The sequence below is a fragment of the Balaenoptera acutorostrata genome, chromosome 7, assembly GCF_949987535.1.
Source record: "Balaenoptera acutorostrata chromosome 7, mBalAcu1.1, whole genome shotgun sequence".
NCBI classification, from domain to species: Eukaryota; Metazoa; Chordata; class Mammalia; order Artiodactyla; family Balaenopteridae; genus Balaenoptera; species Balaenoptera acutorostrata.
This window is the reverse complement of record NC_080070.1, coordinates 67,532,095-67,558,190: the sequence shown is the minus strand read 5'-3', so window position 1 is coordinate 67,558,190 and position 26,096 is coordinate 67,532,095. Positions and strand designations below refer to the sequence as shown.

The following is a 26,096-nucleotide window of genomic DNA, read 5'->3' as shown; positions in this document are numbered from 1 at the left end:
CCATCGACAGAAAAATGGATAAAGACGCTGTGGTACCTATACACAAGGGCATATTACTCAGCCATCGACAAAGAAGAAATGACACCACGTGCAGCAACATAGATGGACCTAGGGATGATCATACTAAGGCAAGTAAGTCAGAGAGAGAAAGACAAATATCATAGGGTATCACTTATAAGTGGAATCTTAAAACTAATACAAATGAACTCATTTACCAACCAGAAACAGACTCACAGAATTAGAAAACCAATTTAGGGTTGCCAAAGGGGAAACACCCCGGGGCAGGGATAATCAGCAGTTTGGGATTCACATATACACCCTAATTTATATAACACACACCACTCTGGTTACTGGGGCCCCAGAGCCTTAGTGCCGGTCCTGTTCCTGGGTTGGAAATGAGAGTGGAATGCGCTGAAATGAACACAAGGACCTACTGTATATAGTACAGGGAACTCTACTCAACAGCGCCTACAGGGGCAAGGAATGGGAAAAAGAGTAGATATACATCTATGTATACCAGAATCAAGTTGCTGTACACCTAAAACCAACACACCATTGTAAGTCAACTATGCTCCAATATGAAATGAACATTAGTTTAAAAATAAACCAAATGCCTACAATATTCCCCTCATGCCCCAGTGCAACAGTAAATATGAATATACTGAATGGTGAATGTAATGAAATACTACTCAGCCATAAAAAAGAAGAAAATTTTCCCATTTACAACAACATGGATGGCCTTGGTGGATATTATGCTAAGTGAAATATGTCAGACAGGGGCTTCCTTGGTGGCACAGTGGTTAAGAATCGCCTGCCAATGCAGGGGACGTGGGTTCCATCCCTGATCGGGGAACAAAGATCCCACATGCTGCAGGGCAACTAAGTCTGTGCGCCGCAACTACTGAGCCTGCGCTCTAGAGCCCGCAACTGACAACTACTGAAGCCTGCGCACTTAGAGTCCGTGCTCCGCAACATAGAAGCCACTGCAATGAGAAGCCCACGCACCACAACGAAGAGTAGCCTGCAGTCACCACGACTAGAGAAAGCCTGCACGCAGCAACGAAGACCCAATGCAGCCAAAAGTAAATAAATTTTAAAAAAAAAGAAATATGTCAGAGGAAGACAATTACTGTATGATATCACTTATATGTGGAATCTAAAAAATAAAACAAACTAGTGAATATAACAAAAAAGAAACAGACTCACAGATAAAGAGAACAAACTAGTGGTTACCAGTGGGTGAGGGATGGGGGAGGGACATCATAGGGGTAGGAGATTAAGAGGTACTAACTACTATGTATAAAATAAATAAGCTATTGTACAAGGTTATATTGTACAACACAGGGAATATAGCCAATATTTTATAATAACTATAAATGAACTATAACCTTTAAAAATTGTGTCACTATGTTGTACACCCGAAACATATAATAGTGTACATCAACTATAACTTAATTTAAAAAAAAGAAAAAAAAAAAAAAGCTATGCTAGGTATGCTCTGGGTGGTGTTCGTGCCTGGATGGACAAGGGTATTCAAACAAGATCGGTGAGTAGGGAAGGCCAGAAGAAGGCTGTTGGGAGGATGACTCCCAGGAAATGGCCAAAGGCATGTGAGGAGTTAGTGAGTTGGTACACCAGGCTTCTCAGATGACAGGAGATAGCGTTACTGAGGCAAGGAATACAAGTGTTAACAGTGCATGGAAATAGGGTGTTTCCTGTTTTCTTGAAAGGAGGCAAAAGAATGTGGAATGGTGACATGGTCACTGGTAGTTTTCCAGAATTCAGCTGAAATCTAAGAAAAATAATAATTATCTGATCAAGGGACTGGATTCTTTCAGACTCCACTTAAAATGGTTTAAGCACCATGCAAATACTTCACTTATAATTCCTAGGATAGTAGAGCTTCCATAGGATAAAGTACACAGTAGTAAAAAAAGGTCATTTGAGTAGTCATTCTCAAGAGTTAATCTAAGTGTTCAACAACAAATCTTAAAATTTTTGCCCACTGTTCTTGCATGTCTTAGTAAACTTTTCTTCCACAACGATCCATAAATGCCCTGTATGCATCTGGCCACCTTCTGTGTCTCTTAAGGAAGATGGTACAGAGGAAGTTAGCAAAAGCAAACGTGTATCGACTTTTTCATTTATCTTTTTTAAATTGCTATTTAATAATCTTTGCTTTAAAAGCTTGCTTTGCATGCCAAATGCACATCTTGTTCTGCTTGGTCATACAGGGCTGTTCAAAGCAGCCTTATTTGTCCAGGGGAGAATTTGAGCCATGAAGTATGTGTTTCAGCATCTTTTTTCTGAGTGTATGACAGAGTCTTCTTGTCGGTCCTTCTTACTTGAGTGCAATTCACTCAAAATGGGCTGCTCCAAATAAAGTGGGAGTAAACCTGGGTAAGATTCCTCACAATCTTCAGACCTCAATCCACCATGCCAACTATCTTTGTAATAAGAAAAAAAAAATCCAAAATTCTAGATAATCCCCTATTTGCATTTTAAGAAAAATCAGAAATCTGCATGCTTTACTTTTAAAGATAGAAGTAGCTTTCACTCCAATAAATGGAAAACTCCTTCATTAAAGCAATCATTAACGACAGTGCAGGAGACAAACCGCAACAGCCATAGAGAAAGAGGCAAACTCACTGTGTGTGACACAGATTTAATAGGCCACAGGGCTTTTGGTAAAATTAGCGTTGAATCCCAGGTGCATTCATGAGGCTTGTAGGTGATAAATCTTTCTGTAGTGTTCTGCTGACCTTCCTTCAGCAAAGGGCATCCACTTACTAGAGATAGGAAGACAAATGAGAAACTTAGCAATTACATTAGTCTTTGTTCATGATGTCTCTCAGAATATGGTCTCATTTTTGGAGATAAGGACCCAGGAGTAGTAAATTGCTGGGCAATTTATAAATGCTAATCTAAATAAAAATTTGCTTACCCTTTCCACCCTTTCTGCTGGAATTAATTTTGTCCTTCTTCTTCCAACTTCAATTCAAATCCTACCTTAGTTTATTTCCTTGGAAACCTCTTTTTAAAACTTTTTCACATTAGTGCTTTGTGACTCGAATGGCATATTGTGTATTCTATCTTATACTTGACTTAGACGTTTCTTAACATCAAAGGCTTGGTCTTATTGGTCTACAAAATATTCTTGGTATTTTCTCCATAGTGACTTATATATCAGGAAACTTGAGGTGTACCAATTTAATTACACACCTAGAGAAGACCTTTTAAATTTAATCCATACCAAAATGTATACATTGTTCGCAAATACATTATCTTAATTTTCCAATTATAAAATTATTTGCTACTCATTTTGAAAAGAAGAAAACAAAATTCAACCATTATCCCACTATCCAAAATCAGCCACTGTTAACACCTTATTGTTTTGTTTATAATTGATATGTAATTATAATATGTAAATACAGTATGTATTATTCACCCCTATCCAAATAAAAAAATGCTGGATTATACAAATTAAGTCTGCATAAACACTATACAAATGGCACCATAACAATAATAATGGTATGTATATTTACCATGTGTTAGACAGCACATGCTTTACATACATTATTAACTAAGTGCTTTACATATGTATAACAGATTTAATGGTCACAGTAATTCTATGATGAAGATTCAACTATTATCATTCCCATTTACAGATGAGGAAACCAAGATATAGACAGTTTAGGTAATTTAGGGCAATGAAGCCAAGATTCAAAGCTATGCAGCTTGCTTCTGAAATCTATATTTTAACTCATTGTTTCTCTACACAGAACACATTGAGTTACAAACTCAATCTTTAATAATATATTACAAGTTGTGGCTAAGAAAGCATATGGATTGTTGCCATTAATTAACTGGGCATTTAAAAAATTTACTGTATCATTAAAGGTGATAAGTAAAAAAATAGTTTTTAAATTATTTGCCTTTTTATGTATTACTATCAAGATATAATGCAGAAAATTTATTTTTTTGCCATATTCATAACTTTATTATAATAACTTACCTGTACTTAAGTGTTGTGACTTAAACTTTAATCATTTTGGTCCCTTTTCTAAGTTGTCACAAAATTTGGTAAATTATGTTGGTACTAGATATGCAAAGAGAAGATTGTGTTATTACTAATAAATATTGTTTCATATTGCTAACATTCAATTTGGAATTTGGTTTTTCCAAATATTAAATATTTCACCAGTAAAATGCAATATTGAGGATTTTGTTATAGCATTTAAAACTTGCCTATAGGGCTTCCCTGGTGGCGCAGTGGTTGAGAATCTGCCTGCCAATGCAGGGGACACGGGTTCGAGCCCTGGTCTGGGAAGATCCCACATGCCGCGGAGCAACTAGGCCCGTGTGCCACAACTACTGAGCCTGCGCGTCTGGAGCCTGTGCTCCGCAACAAGAGAGGCCGCGATAGTGAAAGGCCCGCGCACCGCGATGAAGAGTGGCCCCCGCTTGCCGCAACTAGAGAAAGCCCTCGCACAGAAACGAAGACCCAACACAGCCAAAAATAAATAAATAAATAAAAACAAAAAAACATAAGGCAGATCACTCACTCTTCTGCACAAAACCATCCAGTCCCTACCTCAGAGTAAAAGCCCAAATCTTAAAAAAAAAAAAACTTGCCTATTAACATTTGATAGAATAATCTAAGATTCAAGACAGTGTATAAGCAATTAATTTATGGTGGAGCGAGGACTTCGATCATCCTTCTGTGACTAATGAAATTAAAGGAATCTATTCAGAACTTGGTAAAGTAATCTTAAATGCAAATAGAGTTACATGTTTTATTTCTAGAGCTGAATTTATTTCAGGCAATAGGAAAAATATTGAACAAAGCTAAAATAATTTGCTGAGGCTGGAATAGAATAAATATTGACTGTTTTTAGTAAACTATAAAACAAAGTTTTTTTTAACATGGTTAAAAAGAACTAATATGAACTGAAAAGTCCCAGCTTGGCACTGACATATACACACTACTATATATAAAATAGACAGCTAATAAGAACCTACTGTGTAGCATAGGGAACTCTACTGAATACTCTCTAATGACCTATATAAGAAAAGAATCTTAAAAAGAGTGGATATATGTATACGTATAACTGATTCACTCTGTTGTACACCTGAAACTAATACAACATTGTAAATCAACTATACTCCAATAAAAATTTTTTCAAAGTCCCCTATTCCTTGAACTTTTACTTACCCAAGTCATGTAATTCTAACTGTAACTAGTGAAATATTTAAATAAACCAATGGCATTTGATATTTAATTGACCTCCCCTCATCTCCAAATGGTAACATATTTCATTCACTACATATAAAAGTGTTTAGATGCCCTGGACAAGTAGAGAAGGTTATGAATCAAGGCATCTTGAATTTCCCAGCTTTTATCCTAATAGCTCCTAAGAGTTCACTTTTATTGAATATCTCAATATTCCAAACCCTACTGTAAGAAATTTGTATATAATTGTCTCCTTCATTACTTAAAATAACCATATAAAACATATAGTATTGTTATCCTAAAGTATAAATAAGGAAAGAGGCTTAATAACTTGTACAAAATTATTAGAAAACAAGAGAACTGGGATACACTGATCCCAGAGGCCATGCTCTTAACTGCTTCCCTATATTTTCCCAATGGAATAAATTTTTTCCTTTTTCTAGAATTTTTTTTTGGTATTATCATTCCTATTGCTTCACTCTTTACCTAACAAGAATCATATTTATAAGTTAAATTATAGACCTAAGTATAGGATATATTCATATTCTAGTGGAATTATATTTTGACTTCATTTGCATCTCCTTAAATATATATTCCCCACCACCACTTTAAATTAGAAATTCTTACTCATATATTATTTAAATTATTAATTGTTAGACTCATTTAAATAATACAATACCCCCTCTTTGTCAATTTTCATTCACTCATCCATTCGTTCCATGATTTGATTTCATTATTACTAGACTGTAAACTCCTGGAAACTGAGGTCTGTTCTCCAATTACACCTCAGTCCAAACTCTTCTTGAGCCCTAGAAAAGCCATCCCTAGTTGGTCATTCCAACTGGCAGATAAAACCCCATCAGAAACATTAACCAGACTCTTACCTCTCCTTTCTCAATCATTTATTGCTGAATTTGAGTTGTATTGTTCCGTGAGAAATAAAGATGCAACTTTATACACATTATATTCACATATACTTTTTTTGCTCATGTAATAGTTGTTATAATTAAGAAATGAATAAAAACAATATATTTCCCCCTTACCTCTTTTAAGTTATTTAGAATCAGATGTTCTTTTTGTACCTGTCGAAAGTTATGTGGTTTTGGATTGAGGTATACACCATTTGGATATTTTCCACTTTCCACAAATATTAACTTCACTTTATGTGAATCCAGATGAGGAAATGTAGTTATAAATTTAGGAGACATGGCCTTGTTGGGATGATTCCTTATGCTGGGAAAGTGAAGCATTGTTCCTGGAAAAATGCATTTTTTTCTCCTTTCTTCTTCCTTAATGGTCCTTGATGGCTTTTCTGGAAGTCTCAAAGATGTATACAGTTTATAACTAAAATCAGGAGGCTTTATTTCCCATATATTGACTTTTATTTCAGATTGTGGTGCTTGCAGGACATTTTTGTTCTATTTGGAGTTGAGATCTAGTGTGGGACCCTGCTGCAGCCCCTTTGCAATATTCCTGCCTCTCCTGCCTTTCCGGGACTCAAGGGCGTGTTCACATGTTGGAATCTGCAACAGATATGGAAATTGGTGAAGTATGCTACTGTAGAACTGTGTATTGAATATTTTCTCTCTGGGCCAGGGTAATCTCTAAAAGATTTATGAAGCAGGAAAAAAAGCTCAGAAATGACAAGGAGTGTGTGTAGAGGGGATGAAAGTATCACGGCTGCTGCGAGTATTTTATTCAGCATCTTTGTCACAGTAGTCACCACACTAGAGGCTAGGGATTCAAAATGATTAACTTGAAATCCATGTCCTTAAGTAACCGAGAGGCTATTGGGAGAAAGGCATGAAAACAAAAGCCAAACCTGTGTAACGTGACAGATACTACAATAGTGTTATGAGAAGCAAGGAGAGTGCTCAGCTAATTCTATCAGGAAAATAGAAGTGACATCAAAAGAAAAATTATCATTTGAACTGATCTTGAAGAATAAGTAGAAATATGCCAGGGGGTAAAGGAAGGAAACATTTCACCGAGGCACAGAAAGGATGTAAAATTTGTCATAAGCTATTTCTAGGACTTCTATGGCCACCTAAACCATAATAAGTGCATTGTAGCTTTTACGATTGGGATCTTTGGATAAGAATCATGGATTTGCTCTTTGTTGATCTGTGACAAGGATATGGTTGGCACACTTCTAGGATTTAATGAATGTGTTAGTATGTTACTAGACAATGCCAATGAATTTAAAATCTCCATGGAAAGAGGAATAATAATCAATTAAAATATATTTGGCTAAGTGGAAATAAAACAATGCTGGTTCCTGGGAAATAAGGATCTGAGGTGGGGATGAATTTCCTTCTCTTATGCTAGAATCTTGTGTTGTTTGACAATAACATCAAAATAGAGGCTTTTCAAGATTCTAAATGTTATTATGCAGTAATTCAAAGTTGTGTATAAAAAGAAACTACTTTGGAGAAACACTGAAAATGTCAACTTGAAAAAATTAATAATAAATATTTTGTAATATAAAATGATGAATTGTTTTTCAACTTCTAATATGAATACATTTTTTTAATGACTATGGACCATTGAGAGAAAAGCAAGAAGCATGTGTGGCAGGAGCTTAGCATATGTATATGAGGAGGCAGTGGAATATAAAGATAGAAAAATCAGTTGGGGTTATATTAGCAAAGGTCTTTAATGACACAGCAAGGAATTTTAATGAATCAAAGATAATACAAAATTTCTTAACCAAGATAAGAAACACAAGAGGAGGATCAGTTTATGGAAAAAGACCATAATAATAAGTAGATTTAAACAAAATATATGTCCACTATATAACTGGAAGTATAGGCCTGTGGCTAAGTCAGCTTTTGCTGCAATAATGCTATCTAACAAACAGCTCACAAATTCAGTGACAAAATAAATTTTAAAAAAAATTTTGCCACAGGGTGTGGGGAAGAGGGAATTAGGATTGACTGGTAACAAGTACAAGATTTCTTTTGGGGGTGATAGACATGTTCTGGAATTAGATAGTGATGATAGTTTCAGAACATTGTGAATATACTAAAAACCACTAAATTGTACATTCTAAAATGGCAAGTAGTGAAATTATGTTATATAAATTTTATCTCAATTAGAAAAAACAAATTAATCATTAAATCATGTTGGATAAATTTCAGTAAACATAAAAGACAAACTTTATTCTGGGAAATAGAAAGAATAAGACTATAGGTGTTATCTAATTGAGTCCACTTAAATTTTGCAAAAAATATTCAAAGGGAACATGAAAGCTTCTGCACAGCAAAAGAAGCAATCAACAGAGTGAAAAGGCAACCTATGGAATGGAAGAAAATATTTGCAAACTGTTTATCTGATAAAGGGTTAATATCCAAAATATTTAAGAACTCCTTCAACTCAATAGCAACAAAAACAAATAACCTGACTGAAAAATGAGCTAGAGACTTGAATAGACATTTCTCCAAAGAAGATATACAAATGGCCAACAGGTGTATGGAAAGATGCTCAACATCACTAACCATCAGGAAAATGCAAATCAAAACCACAATGAGACATCATTTCACACCTGTCAGAATAACTATAATCAAAAAAATTGAAGACATTAAGTGTTGGTGAGGATGTAGAAAAACTGGAACACTTGTACACTACTGGTGAGAATGTAAAATGATGCAGCCACTAAGGAAGACAGTGTGGTGGCTCCTCAAAAGTTTAAAAATAGAACTGCCATATGATCCAATAATCACACTTCTGGGTATTTATCCAAAAAATTGAAATCAGAATTTCAAAGAGATATCTGCACTCTCATGTTAATTGCAGCATTATTCACAACAGTTAAGATACAGAAGCTATCTAAATACTCATTGCTGGATGAATGGTGTTGGATGAGGTCATCATGAGGAAGTGACCACCAGTTGACCCGTGAGCTGGACCTAGGCAATCAGACGTCCCTTACCCCCTACCCTGTCCTTAGAATGTGTGCATCACTTGCCTTTCCTGCTCTAGAAGCTGCCCAAGCACACAGCCTTGAGATAGTAATATGGTGCCGAGACTATCTGGACTATATACGTGACTTTACCCAGTGAAGTCCTCTCTATAAACTTTTTAAATTGCGGGGGCGGGGAGCTCGGAGATCTACTCATCTTGGCAGCTGCCCAAGACAAGCCACGTGTGTAAGTTCCTTTGCTTCTTAAACCTGCCTACCTCCCAATCTGGAATGGTCTGCCTCTGTCTTCCATCTCTCCCTGCCCTCCACGTACAGAGGCCAGTTTCAGATTACACCTGTGCAGCTCCTGAGGAGGTTGCAAACTAACAAATGGATAAAGAAAATGTTGTATATACGCAAAATGGAATAGTATTCGGCCTTAAAAATGAAGGCAATTCTGCCATATGCACCAATATGAATGAAGTTGGAGGACATTATGCTAAGTGAAATAAGCCAGTCACAGAAGGACAAATACTGTATGATTCCACTTATATAAAGAAATCTAAAATAGTCAAACTCATAGAAACAGAGAGTAGAATGGTGGTTGCCAGGGCCTGAGGGGGAGGAGAGATGAGGAACTGCTATTCAACAGGTATAAAGTTTCAGTTATACAAGATGAATAAATTCTAGAGGTCTGCTGTACTATGGTGTACCTATATTAACAATACTGTGTTGTGCACTTGAAAATCTGTTAGGAGGCTAAATCTCATGTTAAGTATTCTTATACACTTTTTAAAAAAGCCGAATAGAGACAAAAAAAGAGTGGTGCTTAATATCTGAGTAAGAAGATTAGAAATTCCCAAGTGTTCAAAAATATGTTATCCTCTGTTGCTCATTAATAAAATAAAGGAGAGGGCTTCCCTGGTGGTGCAGTGGTTAAGAATCTGCCTGCCAATGCAGGGGACACGGGTTCGAGCCCTGGTCTGGGAAGATCCTACATGCCGTGGAGCAACTAAGCCCATGAGCCACAACTACTGAGCCTGCGCTCTAGAGCCCGTGAGCCTCAACTACTGAAGCCGGTGTGCCTAGAGCCCGTGCTCCGCAATGGAAGCCACCGCAATGAGAAGCCCACGCACCGCAACAAAGAGTAGCCCCCGCTCAACACAACTAAAGAAAGCCCGCGCGCAGCAACGAAAACCCAACACAGCCAAAAATAAATAAATTAAATAAATAAATTTTTAAAAATAAATAAATAAATAAAGGAGAGTTGATGAATAGGGAGCCACTTACAATCTCTACAAAGTTACTATAAAATAAAATCACTAAAATAACACACCAGTGAACAAAATATGTGGAAATAGGATTACTTAGGATTACTATTTCCTAAGCAATGCAAAAAATATAAGTTAAATAATAAAAATATGTTAATTTCATGTTTCTACATTATACAGTAAACAATAGGAATGTCTGCATAGAAATTAAAAGGGTTTATAAATAAAAGATTTTAAAAAAGAAAGGGTGAGAGTTTGAAGGTTGGCTGTACCCTTCCAAGATTCATCCAGAGGGGAGAGCATGCTGGCCCATATTTGATATTTTTATTTTCATTATCATATCTATCTAAACTTAGAAGACTGATGCATAACTTTTCATAACCTGGGCCATTTAACATATAAAGCATTAATTAATTCTTATTCTCATCTAACTTTCACCAAATCACCCTCAGATGATCATTTGGCTTTGCATGTACAGTAGTCTGCTGGAAGACAATGAGCTAGAAAACAAATATGAGTTAGTTTGGTTTATTTTTCTCATAAACTAATAAATCTGCATGTTCTGTTTTTCGTGTTGGACTCTTCTGAACCTGGTTAATGTGACATCAGCCCTGACCTACGTACTGACCTGGAGCTGATGAAAATCAAGCCCTTGACAGTCAGTTGTTAATTTGCTCCCAGCATATGCCTTATTTTATAACTCTCTTGTCTCATTTATGACCCTTCACATTTCTGTAGAAACATATTTTTAAACTTCTGAGAAGCACTGAAGGCTCAGCCTTGACTAAAATTGTAAATATACTTATCTCCTGCAGGGCTCTGAAATCTGGTTACATGAGCAAAGAAAGCACGAGTAGACTGATTCATGGTCAGGGTCTTGTAATCTCCTGCCATGAAAAGACATGAAGATTGATGGTGTTGGTGAGACAATGAAGTGTCCCACCAGGACATACAGCTATGAAGAAACTGATGAGGAGGGTTATAAACTGGAAGAATAAGAATAGATCAAGACCTCAGAAGTCTAATTGATATAAAAAACAAGTATCATGGCAGTAAGAGAGCTAGACAGCCATCAGGCTAAGAAGCTGTGATTAGAGAATGCAGTGCTGGTCTGGCCCTCTTTTTGACTAGGTAGCTGGGAATGAACATGCTCATTTGTCACCTTGTTGCCACTAAAGCTCCCATCTGTCTCTCTCTGTATATGCCTGGGTCTTCCTGGCTACCAAAAATTGTTACTATGCGATATTTAAACTAGTGAGAAATTAGCTTTAACTATGCATGATACTTTATTTTGTCCTTGTATTATGAATTTATTGTTACATATTATTCCTTTGAATAATACATATGTAAAATTAAGCTTCTATAGTATAATATATGAATCATGCATTAGCATATGTCATTGTAGTCCCAAGACACCCCAGCAGAAAGAAATCAACTGGAGATCTAGTTGAAAGATTGAAGCCTGTGATGGCAATATCACATTATAATCCTCACTTTACATGGAAAAAGCTAAGGCACAGAGAAATACAAAGTCATAAGATGTGTAGCTGAGAAAGTCAGAAAAAGTAAACCAGCAATATTCTCATTCAGTCAAAGATTTAGTGGTAAATGTTGATATTACAGAAGCTATATTTGGGCCAAGATGTCTCATTGGAAATAAAAGAATGGCTTAATCTGCATTCAGTAAGCACAGTTATTCTCCATCTATGAAATTACACTGGTCTCAAGGATCAGTTTAAATGCCACCTCCAATAAAAGCATTCCCAGATCTATCAGGATTCATACTTCCTTCTGAATACAGCAATGGAACTTGAAGCTACATTTTGGCTTGTACCTTGTATTAAAGTTAGTTGTTTACAACATCTGCCCCCAAATTAGAATATAAAATTGGAACAAAGATTTCTATCTTTACAAACACTATGTAGGGTTCTGCATATTTTAGGTTGAGCCATGTGAAATTCCTTTTATTCAAAGATTTTTCTACCTTACAAAAATGCAAACTTTAAATGGTTCAACGGTTTGAACCATTTGGCAAGCAATTGGTTGCCAAATTCTGGAAATTACAGATGCTCCTTTTTTGAAACTGTATCTAAAAGCTCAAATATCTAATTATATTTTTTTCTAAATAATGAAAGCTTCTAATAGTGGCAATATAAAAAATAGACTTTCATTTTAATTTCTTCCTCAAATATTTTCTACTGGAATGTCACAAAATATTTTTGGTATCTGCTTTTACAATCAGCTAATTAAGAGAAATGCATTTCTTAGGTTAGCAAATGTACGCAAATTTAAGCTTCTTTTGCTTAGGTATCTGAGTTTAATTTTGTAACCTTAAGTATTTGGGGAGATAGAGAGATAGATTGATATAGATATATACCTGATACCTGAATGATGCCAACATAAGAAAAGAGCATTGTAAAATATTCTGCTATTAAGATCACAGTGAACTCCTTAGACCACGAATTCATGCACGTTTGTAGGTTTATAAAGAAACTCAACACTTTCTTCCAGCTGGGCTTTCTCCTTCTTAACATATTTCATGATCTCCTATTTATTATATTATATATAAAGAGATTGTTTCTCTCTTAAATGAATTCATCTCATATATCTTAACATAAAACACACAGATTCCAAAGACTTAGACAAATTGACAAACTGGAATAATTCCAAATAAACACAAAAAACAGAAGTATTCATTAGAAAATCAGTAACTTCACTCACCATTTAAAACTGAGAGTTTTAATAAAAATGTTTACGGCAGTATGTCTCAGCAGATCTTTTCTTCAAAGCCAAATGAGACTAAGCAAACAGATAGTTTATAAGGGAAACATTTAGCCTTTGCTTTACAAAAGAACTTGAAGTATATTTAAGTGTTACCCACCCGGGTTGCTAAGAAACAGGATTAATTTTCTAAAGGAGTGAAGTCAGAGTAGGAAAAAAGAGTGAAAGCAGGACCTCTAATGTTGCCTAAAACCTAGCAACAAAGCAATAACTCCGAGCTCTTTTTTGAAAGGTTAGAAAATCAACATACTACAAAACTCAATACTCAGTAAATGTCAAGAGAAAAAAAAGAGAGAAAATAATTCCACTCCAGTGCAGTTTTCCTAAATGTCTTGACAATTTACTTTTCGTATTTGTTTAGTAATCTCTTTTGTAAGTCAACATGAGTTGACATTTAATATAAACACAATTTGAAAAGCAGTTTCAACTCTTTTATTACCTTGGGTTGAAGAAGGTTTGAGTTAATTTCCTTAATGTTCACTTTATAAGGCAAATGAAGATTACAAGTTCGTCTTCCTAATTTATGGCTTAACCTACTGATTTCTGCAAAATAATTTATGGAGAAAGCTTTCTATTTTTATTGATCAAATTCTACACTCAATGATAATATATATCTTGGTGAGATTAAAAAAAAAAAAACTTGTCATAGAAAATTTCAAATCTGTACCAAAGTAGACAGAATTGTATAATGAATCTTCATGTAACCAACACCCGGCTAAAAAATTTATCAACTTATAGCTCAAATTGCTTTAAATATACCTCCAACTTATCTCCCTCCATTCCTCATATTATTTTGATGCATCATATCAACTTATCAGTAATTATTTTAAATGTTTCCACTAAAAGATAAAAACACCTTTATTTTAAAAGTATATGAATAGCACCACTATTACATGTAAAAAAAGGAACATCAATTCATTGATACTGAATAGCCAGGCAAAGTTCAAGTTTCTAATTATCTCACAAAAGTCAAATATTTTCGGTTTTGCTTTTTTCTTTACAGTTTGTTTGTGATTTGGGCTAGTCATTCATTCTCATTTGGTCCAAAAAATTCCCATGACCTGAGCATTAACTTCTCTTTTCCTCATATTTTTCTAATGAGTTGTAAAATTTCCTGAACGAAGATCTCTAATGTCTGGAGTCTTTTGACTAGCTTAACTATTGTTTCGTCTGAAGTGAAAGTTCGCCACTGGGTGGCAGTGCATTACTTATAATTTTATCCCAGTTTGTAAACTGAGACTCAAAGATAAATTTGCCTGTACTGTTTTCCCCAGTATTCAATTTCACTGTGTTTTTTCCTTGGTGAAATGACAGTAGAGTTGGGTTTACTCAATTTCTTACAGTTTTGATATAAAATTAACCTATCTTTATGCTGACTGTATTTCTCTCTCTCTCTTCGCATAGAGATGCATATGATTCTTTCTCAAAAGCATATGTTCAAAGTGCCTTTTATATTTGGTTCACTACTATTGTTTGCGATGCCAAAATACATATGATGTGGCCACAGATTTCAAGAAAATTATAAATAATTGGCTAGAAAAGATACAAACCTATAGGAACACATCTCAAGACAGGTACTAAATGTCAAATGATCCGTCCTGACAGTTACTCTCCTGGGAAGTTAATGAGGGATAGGTCCTTGAAGTTTAAGAACGTCTCTGAAAATTTCTTAGAGCAACTAAGATCTATTCTAATCCTGACAACAGCAAAGTTCTTAATAAAAAGGAGAAGGGAAGATGGTTTAGATGGGTGGACAGCATAAAAGCTACTTTAATTCTCTTATGCTTTTCAAGAAGTTTCTGTTAGGGAAATACTATTTCATGGTTAAGTGACTCAAGTTATATATAGAAGCATCCAAAAATCTCCTCTTAAGTAGATACTTTGAGTGTATAATAAATTTTGACTGCACATGAATATGTGTGAGATGTGCAAGGATCTGTTGCTCAGCTTCCACAAATTTAGGAAGGCACCCTGTTGTGGAAAATAAAAACCTCCACACTCTGACTTTTATGTCTCCTGGTATTAAGGAATACACACATTTTTTTTTTACTTTAATATAATTTTATTATCATCTCCAATATCTAGGGTTTTTTTCTTTTAAACATAACAAGTTAGATATTTGCCCTCTGGTCTTTGGAATTTTGGGTATCATAAAAAGTAACAAAGCATCATCTTACCTCTGCAAATTAGTATCTCTTATTTTTCTGTGCAGAGATGAGGGGAAGAAAATTAAAGCATGAGAGTGATCACCATTTAAAAGAAAAAGAAAATGTCCTATAGTGTTTTCTCTTCCTTTCCAGCTAATCTCTTAAGCTGAATTCCTTGGCTCCAGTTTGGGGAAAGTTTTTATTATTGTCTCTTAAGGGTCAGTCACATAAGCTATCCCACACCACCTCTCACATGTTTGTTCACCTGAATTATGAGCCACACTTAATTTAAAGTAAAATTCTGGAAATTAGAAGAGTTTTTATTTTTTATTACCCACCACTAAGAATTTAATAGCTTCTAGTTGGAAGGCATTGAATGTGCACATTTTTGAAAAAGCCACTTGAATAACATATGTTTATACAAATGAATTAACTTACAGTGTATGTAGTAATAATCTTATCACATAACTGTAGTTTGAAATACTCTATGAATTAACAAGGAAGTAAAATAGGTTTTCAGTTATGCTCAGAATAAGAAAATGAGAATGAGGGAGTTTCTTGGGCGGAAGGAATAATATTAATGAATGCCATTATGTAGCTAAACAGTTTGGCTTCTGTTTTATCTCCTCCCTTACAAAAGGGAACAATTTCCACACTGAAAATAGCAAACATGAATAGGAACAAATTGAAGCTTGAGTTAGATGAGGAGACAAGATACTATACTTATCTACATGAATTCAGGTCCATAAAACCATAGGAGTTACACTTCAGAACAATGAGAGAACTGGCAGTGGGAAATGAGGTGGTACCCTTTGAAATCTTGTTGAGAGGACAGAGTTATATGAGTGGATATTGGAGATTAGACACACCTGAGTTTACCCTTGACACAAGGTGGGCCTCTTTGTGAGCACCACCTAACATGCCACAGTGTGGGTTAAGGAATGGATTTTATTGGGGTAACAGTTTTACAACCAAAGATCAGAAAAAAGAGGACTTGAGTTCTCAGATCTCCTAATACCCTCTAGGTGGGGAATGAGGACTGGGGCACACAGTTGAACACACGGTGGATGAACATTCCGGATGACAGGAACTCCTCCTCCTGTTGCTCTCCTGTTTACAGAGCAAGTCTGAGAGCACCTTTATCAGTGGGGATGTGGGGAGCAGAGTACAGTGACTAACAAGTTATCTGGGCACCAGCCTTACTGAGTTTGGATGCCAGCTGTTCACAGGAGCGTCTGGGAAAGCCAGCTGCTCAGCGTTTGGTGACTTTGGGGACCTGTGCAAAGTTGCATTCCTATATTTCGAGGAAAAAAGCTAACAATGCAGGGGGAAGCTGAGATTAGAAGCAACCCCTCTCATCAGAAGAGGGAAGACCTCCCGATTCTAGTTGTCTCATTGTCCAGGCAGATCAAGGTGAGCTGCCTGGAGCATCTTAGGACAGTCGTGCTTATTGCACTACAGAACCTCAATAAATTCTACAATAGGTTTTCTAACAGGCAATTGGTGAGTACTCTAGGGAAGTGGGGCTTTCTTTTCACTATTAGAAATGGAGATCAATTCACCATAGATTTATCTACAAAGCAGGGCTGTGTATGAATAAAATAGGCCTAATCATATGTGATGCTTTCACACTGTACATAAATTTGGCTGCTCTGCACTGAGTCTGAGACTGCCTGGGCCATTGTTATTGATGTTCATAGCTTGTCTGTTGATTTGTGCTGTTTTCTTTCCTTCCTCCCAGGGGATTGCTCAAATTTACCATGGTTACAGAACTGCCCCTTCAGTTATCCATGTTCAAGTCACACCAATTAAAACATGCCCCCTTGACAGAGTGAGTGATGTTTCAAAGAAGGACTTATCCATTCCACATTCACTCACCAGGTCAAGCACTACAGTGCACAACACTGTCCCACATCTGAAACCAGTGTATCAGTGACCTCTCCTTAGGACCTAAGCAAAATGGCAAACATTGCCTTCTCACCTCTTTCTACCACACCCTTCAGCCTCTTGGTGCCTTTCTTCACTCCTATGTCACATACTGCTGTCCTTTTGTCATCCTCTGGTGGTTGAGAATTCTTGTTTTACCACCTCATTTAGTCTGTTGCCTTTTATAGCATTCTAAAATACATGTTTACTCTCTTTTATGCCTAATAAAAATACTAACCCTGTTCATCATTTCTAAACTTAGTATACTTTACCTCTTTTCTCAAAGTACTGATAAAAAATTTTAGTTCTATTTGTCCAACTTCAAAACAGTAGAGAAATGTATTTAAGAATAATAAATAATCTACATGTCTTCCACAGAGTGGCAACTGAAAATTTTTCTTGACTTAATAAAATACTAACTGATCTTTGCTGTGTGCCAGACACTGTTCTAGGTGCTTTACACTTGTTAATACACTCAATCTCACAACAACCTTTGGAAGTAAGTACTTTTATTATCTCATTTGACAGATGAGGAAACAGAAGGAAAGAGTCTAGTGACTTGCTCAAGGTTATAGAGCTAATAAGCAATGGGGCCAGAATGAAAATTCATCCAATATGGCCTCAGAGGCCTGGTTTTCAGCCTCTGCAGTACAATAACTCTAAATCAGTGGTTCGCAAAGTGGGGTCCCGAGACCACTAGCATGAGTATCATTTGAGAATGTGTTAGAAATACTAATTCTCAGGCCCTACCCAAAAACCTATTGAGTCAGAAACTCTGGAGATGGGGTGCGGCAATCTGTGTTTTAACACACCCTCCAGGCGATTCTGATGTCCATTCAAATTTGAGAACCTCTGCTTTACAGGTTACTGAGGGAATTGCTAGTACAGATTCTAAAACTTTTTTTATCTGCTTTTTCTTTATGTGATTTTATGACTGAAATCAGAGAAGCTTTAACACACTGCAGTGCATATGTTAGAACACTTGTGAACACTGATAGAGCTATAGAAAATTTTTAGAAAACTTAGTGTACATTTAAAAAGCAAAACCAGGAATTCCCTGACGGTCCAGTGGTTAGGACACCATGCTTTCACTGCCGAGGATGCGGGTTCAATCCCTGGTTGGGGAACTAAGATCCCGCAAGCCACACAGCGTGGCCAAAATAATAATAATAATAATAGTAAAAATAAATAAAAAGCAAAACTAGAATCTATTAATGATTTTAAGATGATTTAAAGAAAAAAAATTTTACTTCTGTGAAACTAGGTATTGAAAAAACTATAGTGGACCATAATGGGGAAGTAAGATTTTTTTAAAAAGGGACATAAGCATAGACTTAGCAACTTTTAAAATTATGTACTAAAATATATTGCAAAAACTAAGGGTCTCTGAAAATGCAAACTTAAATTTGAAAGAATCATAGCATAGAAAACTGGGTCCATAAAGCTCCATCCTCTCTAATTCTCATAATTTTCCATAGAGTACCATTTCCATTATCTTTATCATTTCTGTGAAAATATATACCCCTAGAGAAACTGGAGAACAATATTTGGCATAATAGTGAAAGAGCAGTTATTGATATAACCCGAGTTATGCACTTTAAGCATGAAATACTTTGTGCTCAGTGGATGCTGTATGGCAACTCTTGTTAAAATTTCCCAGTTATAACATTTAAATATTTTCTTTCATTCGTCTTTTATATATAGAATGGGCTCCTAGACAGTGTCACAAGATGGATTCCGTTAATGACTCATTCCCCTCAACTTGAAGTATATAATTTGGGTATCATTTTTCATGTGTCAGGGATCCTCTGTTCTGAGGAATCTGTGATACAGAGAAGAGCCCTAGAAAAAAACTGCAACGTTGATATGATACACCTTTACTTCCCATTGGCCTTTTTCTCATTCCATCCCTCACTGGCTCTCATACTGAGATTCATCCCATCCAAGTCAAACATGCAGAGTTTATTTTTCAGAAGGCACCCCCTTATTGAAAATGACCTCCTCTCTTTACTCCATGGATCAGGGGTCAAGTAACTAATACACAGTTAATCCCTGCTACAATCAGAGTACCCTCTTTTGATAACAAATCAACATTTGGTGTCACTAGTAGTGTGAGTGGCACATTCATAACCCTAATCATAGAAAAACTGCCTATGTCTCTTCATCCTGAGATTACTTATGTGAAACTTATTGGTAATTTCCCTATCTATCCCCTCAGTAAAATCCAGGAAGCTTGCCTTATAAAAGGGAAGGAGTTCTTAATAAAATTTTGTAATTCTTATTCTTTTAGAAGTTTGGATAGATATGTGTGTGTATGTGGGAAGGAAGCTTTTAATTTTCAGAAGATTTCCTATTTAAGCAGTGTCACACAGAAGAGGCACAAGATTTGGGGGCTTAACTAGTAAAAGTTTTCTCTGTAGTAACTTAACTCCAATGGCTAAAACTAAAACTTTTTACTAATGAATTAAATATAAATTCTGTAGTGTTGATAAGAGGAAGAGGAAGCGGTGTCTATTGAGGGAGAAGCCAGAAGAGACAGAATAAATACAGACGTCCTCAAATTCATTTTTAGGTTTGAATCAGCTGTGACGTGCCCAAGAACTGGAAACATGAACATTCTTACCTCTCAGTATTTACTTATTTACTGAATAAGTGTATATGCGGTCCTCTACAGCAAAAGATCTCATCCACCCATAACAAAATCTTCCTGGATACAAAATTATCAAGAACACATTGGGAAAATAAGCCAAACTCTTATTTGCAGATTTCAAACTCCCAGTGACATGAAAAGTCTTTATGGCATCTATGGGAATTCCTTGTCTTACCTGAGTCCTGAAAAAGTCGAGTCCTGTATTTCTGCCGTAAACCTCTTTACCTCAAGCAGTTTCGCTGCACGATTAATTGGTCATAGGGCTATTTCGCCATAAAAGATAAATAACTGGTCGACAGTTACATTACACTAGAAAAGATAACCTATCAGTCTTTGCAAATTCTTAGGTGAGCTAATCCAAGCCAGGGTGAGTTATAACTTGAATGTTTTGTAATGGAAAATAATATTATTTAAATGCCATTAAAATTTCTCCTAAGAAAGACTTTATTTCTAAATGAATATATTTCTTAGGCTCCAATTAGTAGCATTATTATACTGTGATGCAGTGAGTCACAAACCTTGGTCCATAAAGAGTTGTATCGGAATTTCCTGGGGTGGTATGTTTATTATCCAGAATCTTGGCCTCCATCTCCAGAGACTATATTCAGCATGTCTAGGATAAGCCTGGGAATCTACAATTATAAAATGTTTCCCAGGTGATTTTGATGCACAATTAAGTTTAGGAAAAAAAATATGGAATTTAGATTTAGAAGGTGAGACTCAGGTCTAGATAATTCTAGACCAATTCTATTGTCTCTTCAAGTGTAGATTTCTTCATCTTTAACACAGATGATAATATCCTCTCAGGGTTGTTAGGATCCCTGAAATAATATACACAAAAAAGGGCAATTCTGAAATAGAAAATTAATTACCTAACTATTGAAATTCATTTTAAAGGCATTGATGCCTTTTTATACAGACTTTATGAAATCTTAGAATGCTTGCTATGCCACAGCCCCATTCCAAGGAATTCCTAGCCTGAAACCCATTCCAAGGAATTCCCAGCCCATAGCATCATTACAAAAGGTTCCCATGCCAACAGGCCTCATGCCAAGAGATTCCCATGCCAGAAGTTTTCAAGGCATTAGTACCAATTTGCTTACTTATGTATAAATATTATTAATAATAAAAGATTCTCCTTTTTGTAATTGTAAACTTTTATTTCACCTTTTATGTGTTTTGTTTGGGTGAGCTCCTTCCTTTTTTTCTTCAGTAATGTAAACATTATTTTCAACTCTATAGTTCTCTTTGTTAATGGAGATACTGGTTAATTATAGAAAAGTGGTTAAAAACAAAGTTACAACCATAAAATAAAACATTATTAAGCTGTTAAAATATGCAAATTTCTCACATGTAATTTAAATGCAAATGTAGTATAAAGTATATATACAGCAGGATCCTCATAATGTAATAAATTATACCCATCCCATACATATATATACTTATATATGTCTATATGATGTATATTTCAAATCCTGAAAGAATGTATATGAAAATTTTACCTGTGATTGTATCAGGTTCACTTCTAATATGTATTTTCCCAATTTTTTTTTTTTTTTTTCGCTGCGCTGCGTGGCTTGTGGAACCCGGGCCCTCGGCAGTGAAAGAAAGGAGTCCTAACCACTGGACCGCCAGGGAATTCCCCTGTATTTTCCCAAGTTTTTACATTGACTGTGTATTATTTTACAATTTTTAAAAAATTACTAAAATTATTTCTTGAATTAAAAAAATAGATGAGCATAGTAGAGGATATAAATGGCCAAATGATATCAGATCTCGCCATGTAAATATCTGCCACGATTCCCTGCGTAATTCAGGCACTAGCATAAATAAGACTTTCAGCTTGGCCTAGGAGACCAGGGGGTGTGGGCTCCCCCAGGACGATGCAAAAGCTTGTAAGTCGGTTCTATAATCTGAGGAGTAGTTTCCAGTTACACAATTAGCCAAAACTCAAGATGTAAACATAGTAAATACCCGTTTTCCCAGCAGAGAGGTTAGTCCCACCTGACCTATAACAAGTGAGACTGGTACAGCAATTTCCCGACCATATAAGAGTCAAGGGATGCTAAAATGTAAATTGAGCACCTATGTGTACATCATTTCAGACAGTTAGTAAACCAAATATGAGATGAAATAGATAATAAATAATTTCACCCAGTAATAGCATAATTCAGACATTTGTGAAATATTTTTTAATTGACTTTGTAGGGACATAACAGAGAAATGTCACAGGATGTCATAGGTAATAGGTTGAATGTCATTTCTTGTCATGACTTTCAGAATCTAAAGTTGCCTGTAAAGAATACCAGAAAGGGACTTCTCTGGTGGTGCAGTGCTTAAGAATCTGCCTGCCGATGCAGGGGACACGGGTTCGAGCACTGGTCCGGGAAAATCCCACATGCCCCGGAGCAAAACTACTGAGCCTGTGCTCTAGAGCCTGTGAGCCACAACTACTGAGCCTACATGCCACAACTACTGAAGCCTGCACGCCTAGAGCCCATGCTCCGCAGCAAGAGAAGCCACCACAGTGACAAGCCCGCGCACCTAAATGAAGAGTAGACCCTGCTCACTGCAACTAGAGAAAGCCCGCACGCAGCAACGAAGACCCAACGCAGCCGAAAATAAATAACTAAAATAAATAAATGTATTTTAAAAAAAAAGAATAATGGAAAGAAAACCAAAGAGAGAGGGTACTGACTTTAGTGACATAAGAACCAGGTTTGAATTCCAATTATACCACTTGACTGTAGTTGAGTGGACCTAGGCATGTATAATGACCTCTCCAAACCTTAATTTCTCAACCGTTAAAACTGAGCTAATTCTACTGCCTACTTTACAAAGTGTTCTGAGAATGAAATAAAGAATTGTGTGTGGAAATATTTTGTAAAGTAAAAAAATTCACACATACATGTGCACATATTCACACACATATCTAGTTTTTTTCTTCCCCACCCTGGCAACTTTTAATCCATTTAAATTACAATGTATTTACAATTAAAATGACTACCTAGCTTTTTATTTGTTTGTTTAAGAGCCAGTGAGGATTTCACAGATTCAAACAGATATCCTGAGATGTAAGATATTACAAAAAATATTTTCTTCCCCAAAGCAACAGAATGGAAGATTTTAAAAGAGCAGAATCAATTCAAATCTAGCAATAGATTTCAAAGTTTTTACTTTAGATCTTCAAGTCATTTGCTGCAGCCATACCTCAGACAATATTCCTAGTAGGAGGGAAGTTGAAACACCAGTTGAATGATTTCCTGCTGGGACTTCATTGTCAGCAACCTCCCTCACGTCCTATTTGGGTATGACTTTCACAGTTCAGGGGGTTGAAAAATGTTTCTTCAACTTGTAAAAAAATGGAGACCCTACATTGTGTATTTATATGCCAGCTCTATTTGCACCTTATCATTTACCAACCTGAACTAGTAACTAAAATCAAAAGCAAAATAAGACTTTAATCTGTGTATCTAGCAAAACAAGACTTTAATCTGTGTACCTGAGTACATTGCCCTGACATATATACACTTTCAACATATAATTTGCATTTTAAAATAATTACACTAATGACTCTCCTTGGAAAATAGTTATGCGCAATCAAATAGCCAAATTATCATACTGTTTCAAGTCTAAATCAACGTGATGTTGCTCATCTAAACCAGAAGATTCTCAATGACCTGGGAAGACAGATAACAGAATTACTTTGGTCAGCCAAGTGAAGTCTTAGTATTTTTTTCCGATTTCTAACACAACTGGCACTCCAATGCAAGTACTAGTTATCTATATGTGTTACTGTCATAATATTTTTAAGTACACAAGTCCTGGAAAAAGAGATATCTTATCCATCCAACATCAAAATTAGTGCTTCCAGGGGAGAGAGAGAGAGAGCACACAAAACACATAAATAAACAAAAACAAAACACAAGTCCATTGAAACCATGACAAGGAAGTACAAAATATTTTACATTGATCCTCCTCTTCATTGATTCTTTCTGAGGCACAGAAGTCTCCTGATTGGTTGTTGGAACTTAGAATTACTCAAGATCATTATAACCGAATGGCCAGAGGGATATATGCTGCCATTAAGTCCTTAACCACAAAGAAGCACTGACTCCCATAAGGAATACTGAATGTCATATTTGCCATGAAGCCAGCAAAATAAGAAATAAAGAAGCAAAAGAATGTTATCACTGATCTTAATGTATTAATATGGGCTTCAGTGCTGGCGTTTCTAAAACCAAGAGGTCCATTTTGCATCCGATGAGCGTGCTTATAGAGAGAAATGAATAACATAACAGTTCACATCACAGATATGGCCAGAGGAAATATTAATGCCAAGTTGACAAGAAGCACTTCATTAATCTGCTTTGTCTTGAGTTTAGTCCGCTTTAGCATGGCATCCCTGAGGACATCAATATCCACATTTTTAGGGTAATCCACCTTGACACACAGAGCTGCAATGCTCACGGAGGTCAACAGGCTTCCCAGAAGCAGCCAAGGCATTAACTTTGAGATCCTGAATTTCAGCCAAAGAAAACAGTACTGGGTGAAGTGTGTTATCTTGAGGCAGTAAAATACAGAGAGACAGGTGGCAAACCAGAGACTGACAGAGCTGAAAAACATCCACAAAAAATCATCGCTGTACCATAAATTTTTACTCTATAAAAGAGTGGAAAGGGGCTTCCCTGGTGGTGCAGTGGTTGGGAGTCTGCCTGCTAATGCAGGGGACACGGGTTCGCGCCCTGGTCTGGGAAGATCCCACATGCCGCGGAGCAACTAGGCCCGTGAGCCACAACTACTGAGCCTGCGCGTCTGGAGCCTGTGCTCCGCAACAAGAGAGGCCACGACAGTGAGAGGTCCGCGCACCGCGATGAAGCGTGGCCCCCGCTTGCCGCAACTAAAGAAAGCCCTAGCACAGAAACGAAGACCCAACATAGCAATCAATCAATCAATCAATCTTTAAAAAAAAAAAAAAAGAGTGGAAAGAACATGAGAAAAAACTTTACCATTAACACCATCTGCAAACCAAATCTAGACATGCCTATGCATATGAAAAGGAGTTGCATTGGTGTTAGCTTTCTGCTTTTGACCAATTCATTACAGTTGATGATTATAAGAAATCCATTTACTGTAATCCCTGTAATAAATTCTGCTGACATGAGGATAACATGAAGACAAGCTGACAAAGAGGAGGCCATGTTGCCTACCACAAATCTTAGCTTTTCCTTGTGGATGGTGTCAAATACCTCCTCCAGATGATGTTGCAGATAGAAACATACAGCACTGAGAAATCTGACCTTCTGCCAACTTCTGGATCATAAGTAGAGTCTAACACTAGACTTTTTCCTTAAGGAAGAAAAACAGAGGGAGTACTTTTTAAATCTGGTGCCCTGAATTTGAAACTGTGGGAATGCAAATCCAAAGATTTGAATGATGGTTAAGTCTTCCAATTACATCCCAGTAAAAATTGCCATATTGGCAATTTTATTCAGTTCTCACGCTTACTCAATTATGCCAAACATTTGATTATAAATATTTTTTATTTAGGTTAATACCATTTCCTTTTTGTCTTTTGTTTTTTCCTAATGACAAATGCCATATTCTTGGGACAGATAACTATTTATTATTGGCACAAGTATCCAGTCTCAGATGTGACTGTTCCTTTTTTTCCCTCATAATAATCATTCCAAGACACTTTAAATGAATCCTTCCTGCTCCTCCACCCCCACCCCAGCCCCACAAAAGACAATTTTTTTTCTCCAGACTTGAAAATCATTTCCTGGGACCTAACTTTTTTTTTTTAACTTATTTATTTAATTTATTTATTTTTGGCTGCGTTGGGTCTTCATTGCTGTGCGAGGGCTTTCCTCTAGTTGCTGCAAGCGGGGGCTACTCTTCGTTGCGGTGCGCGGGCTTCTCACTGTGGTGGCTTCTCTTGTTGCAGAGCACAGGCTCTAGGCGCACGGGCTTCAGGAGTTGTAGCACGCGGGCTTCAGTAGTGTGGCTCGTGGGCTCTAGAGCACAGGCTCAGTAGTTGTGGCGCACAGGCTTAGTTGCTCCATGGCATGTGGGATCTTCCTGGACCAGGGCTCGAACCCGTGTCCCCTGCATTGGCAGGCGGATTCTTAACCACTGCGCCACCAGGGAAGCCCCTGTGACCTAACTTCGTATAAGAATCCTTCAT

General features: G+C 36.4%; 2 protein-coding genes across 2 annotated transcripts; both read right to left on the bottom strand.

Moving 5' to 3' along the window:
* Positions 1-1,989: 1,989 nt before the first annotated feature.
* On the bottom strand, positions 1,990-20,498 carry LOC130708564 (uncharacterized). The gene is given in 7 exon segments (XM_057549655.1): positions 1,990-2,040; positions 2,042-2,086; positions 2,650-2,789; positions 4,016-4,066; positions 4,069-4,099; positions 6,316-6,756; positions 20,406-20,498. Coding segments are annotated over 7 exon segments (852 nt in total).
* Positions 20,499-23,891: 3,393 nt separating this feature from the next.
* Positions 23,892-25,110, bottom strand: LOC103013280 (taste receptor type 2 member 7-like). Its single transcript, XM_028164486.2, is given in 4 exon segments — positions 23,892-23,984; positions 23,987-24,540; positions 24,543-24,592; positions 24,902-25,110. Coding segments are annotated over 4 exon segments (906 nt in total).
* Positions 25,111-26,096: the final 986 nt, after the last annotated feature.